Source organism: Bos indicus, chromosome 4 (assembly GCF_029378745.1).
Source record: "Bos indicus isolate NIAB-ARS_2022 breed Sahiwal x Tharparkar chromosome 4, NIAB-ARS_B.indTharparkar_mat_pri_1.0, whole genome shotgun sequence".
Classification (NCBI taxonomy): Eukaryota; Metazoa; Chordata; class Mammalia; order Artiodactyla; family Bovidae; genus Bos; species Bos indicus.
Window position 1 is genome coordinate 89,503,030 of NC_091763.1, and position 17,189 is coordinate 89,520,218.

General features: G+C 35.7%; 1 protein-coding gene across 12 annotated transcripts in view; it reads right to left on the bottom strand.

Moving 5' to 3' along the window:
• The window catches only part of POT1 (protection of telomeres 1), a 104,935-nt gene that overhangs the window by 53,343 nt on the left and 34,403 nt on the right, over nt 1-17,189 (bottom strand). For all 12 annotated transcript variants that reach the window (XM_070788092.1, XM_070788090.1, XM_070788087.1 and 9 more), the window contains one exon: nt 16,540-16,654. In XM_070788092.1, coding sequence (XP_070644193.1) covers nt 16,540-16,654 — 115 coding nt within the window. The remainder of the gene's footprint in view (nt 1-16,539; nt 16,655-17,189) is intronic.

Here is a 17,189-nt window from a genome sequence, read left to right on the forward strand (position 1 = left end):
GAGTACATTAAAAAGGGTTCCATGTTCAAGTAATTCCAAGTAAAATATGCTAAAAATAAAGTTAAACAGGTTCCTTTCTTAAAACTTTTCAGAGGTGATAACATGCTAATAATGCATCGTGAACCTCAAGAGCCAGATAAAGTATGCAAAATTTACCACTTTTTCATAGAATGTTTCACAGAATTGGTGTTTCTCCCACTGAAAATGCTTTGCTAAAAGTGTACGCAGATTAGATCTGCAAGTTATTTTAAGGGAAGTATTACTGAGAAAATGGAGAACTTACAGACTCACTTGATGAAGATGCAGACACCTTTTCAGGACTGCAGTTCACTGTTGTCTTGAGATATTCTCTTTAGCAGTTCCCACCTCTCCATTATCTACCTATCTCCTGTCTATCCACTGTTTTACACTTTTGTCTCTTCTTTTTTTGCCTTCTTATCTCCTTCTTTGTTGTTACTTACAAGAGAACAATTTAAAATTAAAATCAAAAAAGTAAAATTTCATTTTGATGCTTCCTGATATCAAACCAATTGCTACGCTGACTTTTCCTAATCCTCCAAAAGGGATGTCAAAAGGCTGTCCTTATGTGTCCATAAAATGAGTATGGGGCAACTGACACATTGAAGAATATTCCAAACTTACATAAACTATAAAACTAAGTAACCAAAATAACCTAGACAGTGTGTTGAAAAGCAGAGATACGACTCTACTGACAAAGGTCCATATAGTCAAGGCTATGGTCTTCCCAGTGGTCATGTATGTGTGTGACAGCTGGACTGTAAAGAAGGCAAAGCGCCAAAGAACCAATGCCTTGGAACTGTGGTGCTGGAGAAGACTCCTAAGAGTCCCTTAACAGCAAGGAGATCAAACCAATCATTCTTAAAGGAAATCAAATGAATACTCGTTGGAAAGACTGATGCTGTAGCTGAAGCTCCAGTATTTTGGTCATCTGATGCAAACAGCCAACTCATTGGAAAAGTCTCTAATGCTGGGAAAGACTGAGGGTAGAAGAAGGTGTCAGAGGATGAGATGGCTGCATAGCATCACTGATGCAATGGACATGCACTTGGGCAAACTCCGTGAGATGGTGAGGGACAGGGAGCCCTGGCATGCTGCAGTCCATGGGTCACAAAGAGTCAGACATGGCTGGGCAACTGAACAACAAAAACAACCAAAATAAACTTTGAAACAACCGGGTGAACTAAAATCCAGTGACATATGTAACCTTATTACTTGTCCCTAATAATAAAAGTAACTAGCAACCTAGACCATCAGAAAAGTCTAAGATTCAGTTTCCATCTTCTTTATCTTCTTGAAAGTTTATCTTCTTCCATCTTCTTTAAAGTTTATAGACCTTTTTTTTAGTATTTCCTATACAAATGAGTATTTTCTAGCAATAAGTGATAAAGCTTTTCATTTTTTGAATATCCAATAGTATTATAGTATTTGATTTTATATTATGGATAGACAAAAACATAGTCATAAACTTGTACTACATACAATGGATTTAAGTGGGTCAACACGAACAAAACCCTCATACATTTCATTGCATGTAACAGATTCCCCCCACAAAAAAAGAACTGCATATAAACACTGAACTCTAGTTGATAGTTAGTGACGTACATCCTAAAATATTTAGGGATAATGTGTACTGATATCTTCAACTTACTCTGAAATGGATCAAAAAAGAAATTAACTATTGGAGTCATCAACAATGGTCAGTATATATGGGTGTTCATTGCATAATTCCTTCAAATATTCTGTATATTTAAATATTTTTATTAAAATGCTGAGAAAAACAAGTACTTTTTTAAATTAAATATTACCCATATAACAGTATTTTCATTAGCTGTTTGACTAGAACACCTTTATAGAATCTTTTGACCTGTTAAATTCTCAAAAAATCCTGAATTAGGTATATCAGAAATTAAAAGGTATTAATAAACTTATCTCAAAAGTACCAAGAATGAAAGAAAATAGTTCGACAGTATTATGGAAGATAATAAACAAATCAATAAACCATAGTTTTGATCTTTCTTCTTTTCTCAATTTGAAGTGTTTTCTTATCTATAATGCTACATGGATCTTATTTCAGTTATAGAAGGTGATTGTGGGTGATGATACCAGTTTCTCAAAAGTATCATATGAACTGGGAAATTGAGAGGAGTTGAGAGAAGCCTGAAGAGTCTGCTAAAAACTGATGGACAGCTGTTGAGCTTTTGGTAGGGATTGGGGTATATACACTGTTTATAATTAAATGATCAAAACTGTTTTTAGTGGTAACAGAAATTCATGTGTACTTCTAAGTTCTTATTCTGTTGCTGGTACATGGTACCATTAACCTTTTGCTTAAATCTAATTTATATAATGCATTCAATGACAAATCTTTCAAATATTTAGCATAAAATATGAACTTTCTTATCATGATATTTCTGCAGAGAATATGTATTTGGTTTATCACTCCACCCTAAAAATCATATTCACTGGTTTTCACTGGTAATAACCTCTAGGTATACACACAAATTCTATGAAGTCCTGATACTGTTTTCCAAGTAAAGCAAAATTTTTCAAATTTCTAAAAGTAAAAAACTAAAAGTATAAAAAATTATAAGAAATAATCCAAGGCATAAGTTAATTTTTATTAGTTTTCCTATTCCAAACTTCTTAAAAAAAATGCTTCTCATTTTTTAACCAAAAAACAATTTTTTTGTATGTGTTTTCACTCAAAGAGGAGATGGGAAGGTGAGGTTATCATACAACTCTCAGAAAGTTGGAAGTTTATGAAGAAACTTGAAAAACAATCTATTTTTAAGCCATTTGGGTAGAAGTTATACATTTCAGCAGAATGTGTTTTGTTTCAAAAACAACTTTGCTCTCAAACTTAATCTGTACATCAAAAGGTAACATTAATATATCCATGTGTGGTAAGTCATTTTAGTTCTGTCTGACTTTTTGCAATCCTATGGACTGTAGCCCACCAGGCTCCTCTGTACATGAAATCCTCCAGACAAGAATACTGGAATGGGTTGCCAAGCCCTTCATCAGGGAATCTTCCCAAACCTGGGTCTCCTGCACCGCGGCCAATGTTCTTCAAAATATCATCTACTGGCTACAAAACAAGCTCCCGAGAAGAGCGTAAGTAAACATGAGGAAGTTCTCAGACTCTCCTAAGGTTATCTACAAAAATAATGAGGAGTTTCAAACTAAAATTTTATATATTTTGGTGTTTAGATATGTATACAGTTATGTAAGAAACAAAACTTCAGATCCAAGAAATAGGAGGCATTAAAAAAAAAATCTGTCCAATAATTTGCCCTGAAGAACAATAGAGTAGCAATACAAATGAAATATTAAACAGCTTTCAGGTTCTTTCAAAAATTACCATTAGATTCCTGATATAACTGGAAACCAAGCTACTCATTTTAACAAATACTAACAGGGCAAACTATCAAACAAGTTTCAAGTTTTTCACCAACTAAATAATCCTTCAATAATGACTACCTAAAATAATAAAAATAGTTATTTTCCCCATGCCTCATTTTTGACTCCCAATGAAAAAAAAAAAAAGTGTGAAGTCACAATCAACCTAGAACGTTGTATTTTAATAACAGAGTTACAAAACAAAGGTTCAGTTCAGTTCAGTCGCTCAGTCCTGTCCGACTCTTTGCGACCCCATGAACCGCAGCACGCCTGCCCTCCCTGTTTATCACCCACTCCTGGAGTCCACCCAAACCCATATCCATTGAGTCAGTGATGCCATCCAACCATCTCATCCTCTGTCATCCCCTTCTCTTCCTGCCTTCAATCTTTCCCAGCATCAGGGTCTTTTCAAATGAGTCAGCTCTTCGCATCAGGTGGCCAAAGTATTAGAGTTTCAGCTTCAACATCAGTCCTTCCAATGAATACCCAGAACTGATCTTTAGGATGGACTGGTTGGATCTCCTTGCAGTCCAGGGGACTCTCAAGTCTTCTCCAACACTACAGTTTAAAAGCATCAATTCTTCGGTGCTCAGCTTTCTTTTTAAAAAAATTTTTTTCTTTTCTTTGTTTTTGAAGAAGGGGAGAGCGCAAGGGCCACATGGACGCCCGCGTGCCGTCTTCCCTCCCCCCATCGGCTGGGGCAGAGGGAACGCACACGTGCTCGGACGCGTGTGACAGCCGTGACAGGCACGCGCCGCCGGCCCCCCTTCCGCCCTGGCCCCCAGGCCCCCCGCCCCCCCCCCCCCCGGAAAGGGTACGGCGGGGCCGCCCTGCGACGCCCCGGTCCCGGACTCTCGCCTGCAACACGCCTCTCCCCCGTCCCCCAGCCCAGCCCGCGGGCAAGGACCCCCGGTGGGGAAGCGGAGGAGGGCACGGCACCCGGAGGCCAGGAGGCACAGCTTTCTTTATAGTCCAACTCTTAGGAAAAACCATAGCCTTGATTAGACGGACTTTTGTTGGAAAAGTAATGTCTCTGCTTTTGAATATGCTGTCTAGGTTGGTCATAACTTTCCTTCCAAGGAGTAAGCCTCTTTTAATTTCATGGCTGCAATCACCATCTGCAGTGATTTTGGAGCCCAGAAAAATAAAGTCTGACACTGTTTCCCCGTCTATTTGCCATGAAGTGATGGGACCAGATGCCATGATCTTCGTTTTCTGAATAATGAGTTTTAAACCAACTTTTTCACTCTCCTCTTTCACTTTCATCAAGAGGCTTTTTAGTTCCTCTTCACTTTCTGCCATGGTGTCATCTGCATATCTGAGGTTATTGATATTTCTCCCGGCAATCTTGATTCCAGCTTGTGCTTATTCCAGCCCAGCATTTCTCATGAGGTACTCTGCATGTAAGTTAAATAAGCAGGGTGACAATATACAGCCTTGATGTATTCCTTTTCCTATTTGGAACCAGTCTGTTGTTCCATGTCCAGTTCTAACTGTTGCTACCTGATCTGCATATAGGTTTCTCAAGAGGCAGGTCAGCTGGTCTGGCATTCCCATCTCTTGAAGAATTTTCCAGTTTATTCTGATCCACACAGTCAAAGGCTTTGGCATAGTCAATAAAGCAGAAATAGATGTTTTTCTGGAACTCTCTTGCTTTTTCGATGATCCAGCGGATGTTGGCAATTTGATCTCTAGTTCCTCTGCATTTTCTAAAACCAGCTTGAACATCTGGAAATTCACAGTTCACATATTGCTGAAGCCTGGCTTGGAGTATTTTGAGCATTACTTTACCAGCGTGTGAGATGAGTGCAATTGTGGGGTAGTTTGAGCACTCTTTGGCATTGCCTTTCTTTGGGATTGGAATGAAAACTGACCTTTTGCAGTCCTGTGGCCACTGCCGAGTTTTCCAAATTTGCTGACATATTGAGTGCAGCACTTTCACAGTGTCATCTTTCAGGATCTGAAATAGCTCAACTGGAATTCCGTCACCTCTATTAGCTTTGTTCGTAGTGATGCTTCCTAAGGCCCACTTGACTTCACATTCCAGGATGTCTGGCTCTAGGTGAGTGATCATATCATCGTGATTATCGGGGTCGTGAAGATCTTTTTTGTACAGTTCTTCTGTGTATTCTTGCCATCTCTTTTTAATATCTTCTGCTTCTCTTAGGTCCCTACTATTTCTGTCTTTTATTGTGCCCATCTTTGCATGAGATGTTCCCTTGGTATCTCTAATTTTCTTGAAGAGATCTCTAGTCTTTCTGGTCCACTGGAGAAGGGAATGGCAAACCACTTCAGTATTCTTGCCTTGAGAACCCCATGAAAAGTATGAAAAACAAAGGTAATTTAACTTTATTTTCTTGAAAGCTAATACCAGTAGAGAAAGTACGGAGAGTAGAACAACATTTAATAATTCATTATTCTTTCTTAGTTTCTCTAAATATTAATATAATGTCTGTGTATGTGTACATGTGTGTGCTCATTTCTGTCTGCCTCTTTGTGATCCCACAGACTGTTGCCAGCAGACTCCTCTATCCATGAGATTCTATAGGCAAGAATACTGGAGTGGGTTGCCATTTCCTCCTCCAGGGGATCCTCCTGACCCAGGGATTACACCCGCATCTTTGGTGTCCCTTGCAGTGGCAGGCAAATTTTCTTACCACTGAGCCACCTGGAACCCCCAAATAACCTCTAAAACACATATTTAAACTTTTGATAAAGGATTGATTTTAACTACTTTAATGCTTCAGTAAGACTTCATGTTTAAACTGAGAAAGTGTTTTAACTACTTTAACACTTAGGTAATACTTCATGTAACTTGATATAAGTCTAGAAAAGGTAACAAATGATAAATTAAGCCCTATAGTCTGCAATCTTAAGCAATTCACCTAATTTCCTCAGTATGATTAAGTGTAAATTGCCTTGGAGTTATATTATAAGGAAAAGCTGGTAGTTCATCTAAGCAAGGTCTTTAATCAAAGAAGCATGCATGCATGCATAAATTATATAATCCACAAAAAATTCCTCCATGAAAGTTGCTTTACCATCTTTTATCTATTATCAATACTAGAGCAGCATTGCTTTTAAACCAATCAGTATTTCCCCAACAGTTTTCTATTTGTATGAAAGTTTATTATTGAATCACTAAAGTAAAAGCCATGAAGGCAAATCACTGAACTCAGGTGATACTGTATGCTACAACCTTATCTGTTTACAAGGATACTTTCTATATAATACATAACAGCACTCTTTAACCATGCTGGTATGAAGTTATAATTTCCACTCATGTTTTTATAATATTGGAAAAGACCATGGGAAGCAGGAAGAGAAGAAAGCATGAACAGTGTGATAGAGATACAGGTTCAAAATACATGTGTGCACATACACACAGATTAGACAGGAAAGTAAGTAGGTAGGTAGACAGACACTCGACAAGTTTATAAATGTTATTCTAGAATTACACCTGGGGGCATTTTCCTCTTATGTTTTACTCTAGGTATTAAGCAACCACAGGTCATAGATAGTATACTAGGTTTAAGGATTTATATTAAAACTAGCAGTGTTCTTTATCTTTCCAGAGTTTGTGCTTAAAATAAGGTAGATAAAATAAAAAGAATGACTTTTAAAATAACTATAAAAGTATATTGATATTCATCAATAAAAAGGAATAAACTACTAATACATGCTATAACATGGAGCCTTAAGATCATTATGCTAAGTGAAAGAAGCCAGAAGCAAAGTGAGGCTCTCTATATGAAGTGAACATAAAGGCATAAAAATATTAGTTTGGTGCAAAAGTAATCACAGTTTTACTTTACTAAATTTTGTTGTTTGATACTGGAATACATTTTTAAATAAATATGGTTATATATTATACATCATTTTAATGCACATTTCTCCCTTTATGTTTTTTTTGCTGACTTACTATTGTTGTTCAGTTGCTAACTCATGTCCAACTCTTTCCGACCCCATGGACTACAGCATGCCAGGCTTCCTTATCCCTCACCATCCCCCAGAGTTTGCTCAAATTCATGTACATTGAGTCAGTGATGCTATCTAACCCTCTTATCCTTTGTTGCCCTCTTCTCTTCCTGCCCTCAATCTTTCCCAGCATCAGGGTCTTTTCCAATGAGTCAGCTCTTCTCATCAGGTAGTCAAAGTATTGGAGCTTCAGCTTCAGCATCAGTCCTTCCAATGAGTATTTAGGGTTGCTTTCATGTAGGACTGACTGGGTTGACTTATTACTTGCTGCTTATTGCATATTTATTTTAGACTATGGAAATGATGTTAGACAAAAAGCAAATTTGAGTAATTTTCTTATTCAAGTTCAAATGGGTTGTAAAGCAGTGGAGACAACTGGCAACGACAACAACACATGTGGCCTAGGAACTGCTAATGAACATACAGTGCAGTGGTGGTTCAAGGAGTTTTGCAAAGGAGACAAAAGCCTTGAAGATGAGGAGCGCAGTGGCATAAAAAACTCATGTAGAGACTGTAGTAAATACTCTGCCTAATGATTAAAAATTGGGCAACATCTGAATAGTCCTCTTTTTTGAGGAGACCTATTGCAGATCATACACTGGGAGAAGAGAATTCACCCCAAGCTCTCTGTTAGCTGTTCTTCCACAGATCCTTATATGGAGGTACAGATAATATACATGACTTACACACATCATAATATTTAATAGATGATTTTGAAACAAGACAGTTATCAACAAAAAGTGAGATCATTGCACACTACATACAAAATAAAATTCGAGGCAATACATCCAGTTTTAAAAATTATAAAATAATTTTAAAGAAAAAAATCTTTTTGCAGATCTTCTATGGGTAAGACTCTCCAAACAAACAAATTATGACTCCACAAGCACTATAAACATTTATATTTCAAAAACTATCAGCACAAAACTAAAATGCTGGGGAAATCATCTATAACATATATGATGAAAAAGAATAAGAAGCTGCCAGAAATCACTGAAAAAGGACAACCAAACTGAAAAATACAAAAGAGAATATATTTTTATTTTCTTAACTGATGTATGTGAAGTTGGGAGGGAAAGTAATATACTGAAGTAGAAGAAAGTCTTAAAAATGCAGATAGAAATCAAAGTTTTTTGTAACTTAGAAGTAATTTTTGTGAGCCCAATATTAATAGAATCCATTAGACCTATGATGGATATATAATATAATACATTATATATTATATAATATAATGAAGTATTGCATTGACAGCCACTTAAAATATGAGTGTGTGTTAGTCCCTTAGTTGTGTCCGACTCTTTGTGACCCCATGGACTGCATCCCACCAGACTCCTCTGTCCATGGGATTCTCCAGGCAAGAATATGGAGTGGGTTGCCATTTCCTTCTCCACGGGATCTTCCTGACCCAAGGATCAAACCTGGGTCTGTTGTATTGCAGGCAGATTCTTTACCATCTGAGCTATAGGGAAGTCCACTTAAAATATATTTGTAATAATTCTGAATAACCTTGCAAAGACCAACTGCCAATGATTGATACATGACAGTTCTAGCATATAAAGATGTTGACTGTATATATAACCAATACAATCTGAACCAGCCAGTTTTACCACATATGAAAACCATAAATTAAATACAAAATTTTTTTTAATTTTATTCAAGAATATAAACAAGGAGTGTATCACACAGTGTATCATAGGTCCTTAATAACAATCCCTAAAAAAGCCCGCTACAAGAGCATAAAAGTATGCATCAATATACTGCTGACATTCTATTGCTTCAAATTATATTTAAGTCGACTGTTTCAGCACTAAGTACACATTTTCATTATAAAGCTGACAACTGTTGCTGCTATTTTCAAAGTCTGGAATGTTACCTCTTCTTCCTCTTCTATCAAAATCCAATATCCTTTAAAGTTCAGCTCAAAGGGCTACATCTCCTAGAAACTTTTCTCCGTTAGCATTTATCTCTGCATTCCCACTCTAAAAGCACCTTGTTTATTCCTTTAATCGCAGCATAATACAACTGTGCCTTTTATTAACTAGCTGATTACCTTTGGATCTCTCTCACTTATAAACTCTCTGAGAGTTATTTTATCTATGGACAACAACCTATTAGTCTCCGTCTTTAGACAACAACTAACTATAGTATAATGCTACGCAAGCTAGCAAAGACATTTTCTAATTGAATGAATAAAAGAATGTACCACAAGTTTCATGAAAGAATGAGAAAACACTGATATTTTTATTCACTGAAATAATTAAAACTATAAACTCATGAAACATAGTAAGTGGGCTAATAATTTTTTAGAGGAAAAGGTTCTGAGAGACATATTCCTAGGATATGGACAGGAAAGAGGCGATGCCACAAACCTCAAAGAAGTCATCTTGAATATAAGAAAGCAATCCATACAAAGGTTCAGTGACAGAATAAGAAAGTTCTTTCTTCACCTTCACTCTCCAAGTGGAAACCTAAATATTTCCTACTGGCATGGACAGAATAGCCTGAAAACAGTGAAGAGAGGCTTAGCTCTTCTTTCCAAATGCTTAAAGAGATAAGTGATGACTAGCCGTGCTCTGGCTGCCCTCCCATCATGAAAGTAAGATAGCCAAGCAATTGAGAAGTCTCAACTCACTCAACTAGACATAATGCTTTAGCTCGAAAGAAATGGAAAACTCCATGCCTGCCCACAACCTTCATCTCATAGAAAAGGTAAATCCACTATTCAGCTTTAAAATACACATTCAAAAAGTTTAGTATGTTTCACAATGACGATTCTGCCCATTTTCAACAATAAAATAGACAACTAGAATTTTACAAATTGGGGAAAGACTAAAACCAAAGTGAAATCGTGAATAATTATAATTATTGTATTGTAATGATTATCTGTATAAACTGTAAATTTTAATTTTTTGAGGGTGGAAAACAATTACATAAATCTTTGAATGTCTCATGTCTAATATAACACCTGGCACATAGAAAGTTGTCAATGTTTGTTGAATAAATGCAAACGAGTGAACTGAAAAAAAAAAACCTATATATTTATTTTGTTTTAAATGCCATATATTAAACCAATACATATGCTGTAGCTTTGATATTAACTGAATATTCAGATAAGTGAGTCTAAACATATCACAGATCAGGAGTTTCCAATCTGAAGCTCAAAGGAAGCAGGGAATGAATCTTTGATATTGTATGTTTAAGTCTTTACACATGTATATGTATTTTTCTAGAGCAGGTTCTACATAGCTGTCATCATACTTTCATAACATAAAGGTTGAAGACTACAAAACAGTCAAATGTCTAAAGATGCATTATCAATTGTAAAAAATTAAAAATATAATAAAATATTACACACAATTTATGTTACACCTGATGTTTTCATCTTTGATGAATCAGAAAAGCTCCTGGATTATATGGAGTAACAAAGAGTCATTAATCATTCAGTATTTAATAAATGCTTTTTCAATCATTTAAATGTAGAAAATGTGGGAATTTATTATTATACTTTGTGAAATTAAAAGATACTAGCTATATCATCATTAATAGGCAACCAATATTACTCATGCAAAACAAAAATATTCAAAAAATTATGCGACATGACATTAATACAAAAGTGGTTAAGACATTTTCATAAGTGAAAATAGCATTTTTACAAAACCAAAACTAGTAATCCAGAGTTAGCTAGAACATTTAACAAAACAGGAAAAGATAAAGTCCTGGGGTTCTATATCCTAGTACTCTAACCTAAAAACCAGAAGTAAGTAAAATAGATAGGAGCTCTCAGAAATCCAATGTTGTAGATACAATGTTAGTAATTTGATTATACTGCTCAGGAAGGAGCTGCAACAGGTGTCCTTTTTCTAAGAAATCGAATACAAGAAGTCCACTTCTAGAAACACTGTAACATCCAAAACTGGTCAGTTTAACCAAGATGTTTTTTTCTGATATTGAGAATTTTTGATGGAAGGTGAGGTATGAAAATAATTTCACAACATAAAGCATTCCTGAGGAAAGCTTGCAAGCCATAGGTGATGGGCCATACCACACGGCACAAAAAGGCTGAGACCTCTAGGGCCTCAAAGGTGGAGAGAGAATGGAAAAAGGAGAGGTAAACAATAAAAACAGATGATATGAATACTCTGACTATTCTCTCCCTTCCTCTGGGCTCAAATATTAGGAAGAATAAGCACAAACAAGAGTTCTCCCTACTCATCCCATTTGCTCTGTGAGCGGGGATTATACTAACCAAGTAAGCATCACTATACACTGTTAACAGGTCTGGATGGAAATGATTTATGGCCTGCCTCCATCCACCTTACTTAGTAAGAACAGACAATAAGAACAGCGTAAAGGTGTCTCAAGTTTAAAGTAAGTATTAAGCTATTTCTTAAAATCTGAGACAAAGCTAAAAATAAATTCCTTTACACGTGTTATCTAAGAAAATATGCCCAATGTTATCTGTACAAGATGAAACACCGCATACCTAGCTCTCTAAATCCAGCTCTGTAAAGTGAAAGTAACTGTAAGGCTTTCACAGGAGCTAACTGCTACAAATCTCAAAATCCCAAGAAGGTGACAATTACCTTGTCTTCCTACATGAAAGAGGCCATATTATGTACCCCAATGAGTGATTATCAAAATCAATTTTGATGATACAATGATCTTTTAATACATGTTGTTCTCATTATCCCTGATATATTCTTGGTTTTCATGACATCTTATCACAAATGAGTAAGAGACTGAGTATCTGTAGTCCTTTTAACACAGGATTGATAAGACTTCTGCAAAAGCTGCAACTGCCCTGAGACTGAATACAAAGCTTAGGAAATAAAGCTTGTGCAATGCTTTAAAACAAGATGGCAATGTGCCACAGGTCATGTGTAATCATTATCACAGAGGAGGAAAGTCTTCAAGAAAAGCTCCAGCCAAGTAGTAAGGATGCAAAATTGCACCAAATTGCCTCTAATGCACTGAATTGAACATTTATAAAGTGAATTTTAATGAAAAATTCTGGCTGATGATATAGAATTTTTTTCCACCTACCTAAGTTTGAGTTGCATAAAAGTAACTTTCCTCCACATAACTATTTTGTACATTAAGATGTAATATTTAGGTTGTAGCCATGTATTTGTGAAATAAGGTTGCTTTATATCATACAAAAGAGGCACAGCTGTGGGTTATTCCTGTACATTTATTCTAGTACTTCTCAGTGGTAATACTAATGAAGGTGATCCTTTCCTGAACACAAAAATCAGAGCTTTCTGTCTGACTCTCCTGCAGCATGTTGAAGGATGAACTCTATCAAACAGAAATAAAAATGTAAGTGTAACTAAAATGAAAAGACAGATAGTCTGCAAATGCTACTATCTTGCTATTATCTTGCTTGTAAAGATATCGCCCTATATCTTCAGACATATTTTAGAGTTTCAATGAATATATTCAGAAAAAATTGATGACATTCATTTTAACTTAGTATCTCAGAAGAAACAGAAATATAGGGACTGGATATCCGAGAGACATATAAGATGCATAGAATATATAATAAACATATTATTATATAGTTTCCCAGTGCTTTCATTATATACACGTGAATTAATAACACTGTCAGAAGAAAATGATTATGCTATATAAAATTAATGTTGAGTCATCACAGCTGTTTTAAAAACAGCTAACTTTTTATTTTCTAATTTCATTTCATGTTATTTTTTAACATAATATACTTGCTGATTAATTTACTGTAAACTTTTAATGATAAGCAATTGCAACACACCAAGTGCAAAAAAATTTTTAAATTATATCTTGTACCAAGTTAGAGGAACATTATTACCAATATGTCGCTTATTCCTACATTTGGCAGGCCAATGAAAGCCAGCGGGATAACACTCACCATCAGAAGAGGATCACAGTAACAGAATTCTCAGAATGAGCAATGTAAAATTCAGGGGGGAAAATTCAATGAGAAGAAACTACAAAAGTGAAAGTATGTATGTGTATTTTGAATGGTATGATGGGGTATGGAATGTACTTTGTAAAAAGGTAAAGTTGAATGAAAATATTTGAGAAATTCAAACAAAAATTTCTCTGCTTCAACCTTAGGGTTTTTTTCCCCTCCTGCTAAAACAACAGAAATCAGGGTTTTCAATAAAACATCCCTTTGGGCTCTTCAAATTTAGTTACCTTCTATTTCAAAGCTTCTTATCTGTAGATTTAATAGGCTTCACATAATCATTTTCACATAAACTAAGTTGTACCTACACATTAACAAAATATTCGGACCACATGAAAATAAAATTTTCCTCCATCCAACAAAGCAAGGAGTAAACTTAGAGGCCATTTCATAATAAAATTTACATATGTAATTTAATTAGGGCTTCCCAGGTAGCTCAGTAAAGAATCTGTCTACAATGCAGGAGACATGGGTTCGATCCTTGGGTCAGGAAGGTCCCCTGAGGAGGAAATGGAAACCCACCCCAGTATTCTCACCTAGGAAATCCCATGAACAGAGGAGCCTGGCAGACCACAGTCCATGGAGTCACAAAAGAGTCAGATACAACTTAGTGACTGAACAACAATTTAATAAATTAAATCTTTAAAGAATATTAACTCACTAGGAACATCTTAGTGTTCTCAGCTTGAGCCACAGCAGTTAGCAGACACACAGTATATAAAGAAAATGTTTCCTTACTACTACCCGTTTCATATTTTTACATCTTAAAATATGGCTACATCTTAAAACTGACAGTAAAGTATAGCTTTTATTAATAACACATAAAACAATGATGCGTTTTACAAACTGTTGTTTAAAATTAGACTTAACAGTAATAAATGTGAAATTTAATGCTGAACTGAATTAAACCAAGATGAAAGTGCACTGTCTGTTAAATACATTAACTCTCAGAAAACTGAAATTCAGGCTTTTTGAACACATTATTTTACATTAGTCTGTTTAAAAGTTTGCACTTTTATATAGAATAGATTCAGTTCAGTTCAGTTCCTCAGTTGTGTTTGATTCTTTGCGACCCCATGAACCGCAGCACGCCAGGCCTCCCTGTCCATCACTAACTCCTGGATTCCACTCAAACCCATATCCATTGAGTCGGTGATGCCATCCAACCATCTCATCCTCTGTTGTCCCCTTCTCTTCCTGCCCTCAATCTTTCCCAGCATTACGGTTTTTATCAAATGAGTCAGCTCTTTGCATCAGGTAGCCAAAGCACTGGAGTTTCAGCTTCAACATCAGTCCTTCCAATGAACACCCAGGACTGATCTTTAGGATGGACTGGTTGGATCTCCTTGCAGTTCAAAGGACTCTTAAGAGTCTTCTCCAACACCACAGTTCAAAAGCATCAATTCTTTGGTGCTCAGCTTTCTTCACAGTCCAACTCTCACACCCATACATGACCACTGGAAAAACCATAGCCTTGATTAGACAGACTTTTGTTGGCAAAGTAATGTCTCTGCTTTTTTAATATGCTGTCTAGGTTGGTCATAACTTTCCTTCCAAGGAATAAGCGTCTTTTAATTTCATGGCTACAATCACCATCTGCAGTGATTTTGGAGTCCAAAAAAATAAAGTCTGACACTGTTTCCACTGTTTCCCCATCTATTTCCCATGAAGTGATGGGACCAGATGCCATGATCTTCGTTTTCTGAATGTTGAGCTTTATGCCAACATTTTCACTCTCCTCTTTCACTTTCATCAAGAGGCTCTTTAGTTCTTCTTTGCTTTCTGCCATAAGGGTGGTGTCATCTGCATATCTGAGGTTATTGATATTTCTCCCAGCAATCTTGATTCCAGCTTGTGCTTATTTCAGCCCAGTGTTTCTCATGGTGTACTCTGCATATAAGTTAAATAAGCAGGGTGACAATGTACAGCCTTGACGTACTCCTTTTCCTATTTGGAACCACTCTGTTGTTCCATGTCCAGTCCTAACTGTTGCTTCCTGATCTGCATATAGGCTTCTCAAGAGGCAGGTCAGGTGGTCTGGTATTCCCATCTCTTTCAGAATTTTCCACAGATTATTGTGATCCACACAGTCGAAGGCTTTGGCATAGTCAATAAAGCAGAAATAGATGTTTTTCTGGAACTCTCTTGCTTTTTCGATGATCTAGCGGATGTTGGCAATTTGATCTCTGGTTGCTCTGCCTTTTCTAACACCAGCTTGAACATCTGGAAGTTCATGGTTCATGCATTGCTGAAGCCTGGCTTGGAGAATTTGAGCATTACTTTACTAGAGTGTGAGATGAGTGCAATTGTGTGTTAGTTTGAGCACTCTTTGGCATTGCCTTTCTTTGGGATTGGAATGAAAACTGACCTTTTCCAGTCCTGTGGCCACTGCTAAGAATAGGTTATATCTTTTCAATTAACTTTAAAAACAACCCAAGTCTTTTGAATAGGGCGTTTAACCCTTTTACATTTAAAGAAGAACTTACTCTTGCCATTTTGCTAATTCTTTTCTGACTTGTAGCTCTTTTGATCCCTGTTTCCTCTTATGATCTTCCTTTGTATTTCATTGATTTTTTTTTTTTTTGTCATTAGATAAGGTCTGATTCCTTTCCCATTTTCTTTTGAGTCCCATCCATAGATATTTTCTTTTTGGTTAACACAAAATTTACATAAGACATTTTACAGTTAAAACTGTCTCAAGCTGATAAAAAATAAACTATCACACATAAAAACGCTACACTTTTACTCTTCCCAACACATACTCTATATCATTGACATTACAACATTACAATGTTATCCTTTTATATTGTGTACCCACTAACATGTATTTACAGGTGGTCCTTTTTTATACATTTGTTATTTAACTTCTATACCAGAATTAAAATGATTTACAAATCATCATTACAGTATTACAGTATTCTGTAATTGGCTATATATTTACTTTTTCTATCTTATTCTTTCATATATACTTTCATATCTGTCATGTTACTGTTTAGCATCCTTTTAATTTGTTTATTCTTTAGAACCTAAAGACAACACATATTTTATAAATAAAACTGGCAAAAAAAATCTGCATCAGTATTGTTTGACAATGACAAATCAGAATTGAGCCTGTTAGGCTTAGAGTACTGAAGGAGCTGTGTTGAAACCAATAAAGCAGATTCAGTCCATTAAAATCTTCACCCAATACCTACCAGTTCCTCTGCTTAAGTACGGAGGTTTAAAGAACTTCACGACACCATAGACATTCACAATCATGCCACCTTTAAGTTGATTCAGGGGTGTATATACATAATGTGTGGCTGGAGCCTAAAGAAAGACAGTGAATATATCAATATTATTAAGTATTTATTTAGATTTTAGAATCATGTTATGATCAATTTGTAAGTTAATAAATTGATCTGCATCTATTTCTTTGTGTCTAAAAAGAGATGGCTTAAAAAAAGGGAAATGCACAGCTTATGAAGGTTACCGTATAAACTAGTTTTTCTTATAAATATCTTTGATTATTAATGTTGCAATCTGTATACAACTTCAAAAAAAAAAGCAGTTTAAGAGATTTTAGTTCTAGTTTTTAACCTTAACTAGAATCACTTCAAAACTTATGGCATATATTTGTTTTTCTTATACTGCTATGAAGATTTTACTAAGGCCTAAATAAAGACAAATTTGAATATAAATGATACAAAGACATTAAAATGGTAATAAAAGAAGAAAATATATGAAATAACTGTACATAAGTTTGGAAATAAAAGGGGAAGTGATTTACAGGGGTTAGGCAAACCATTTCTTAAAATCAGCAATAAAACAATAACCTAGGAGACCTCCCTGGGATGGAAGGCGG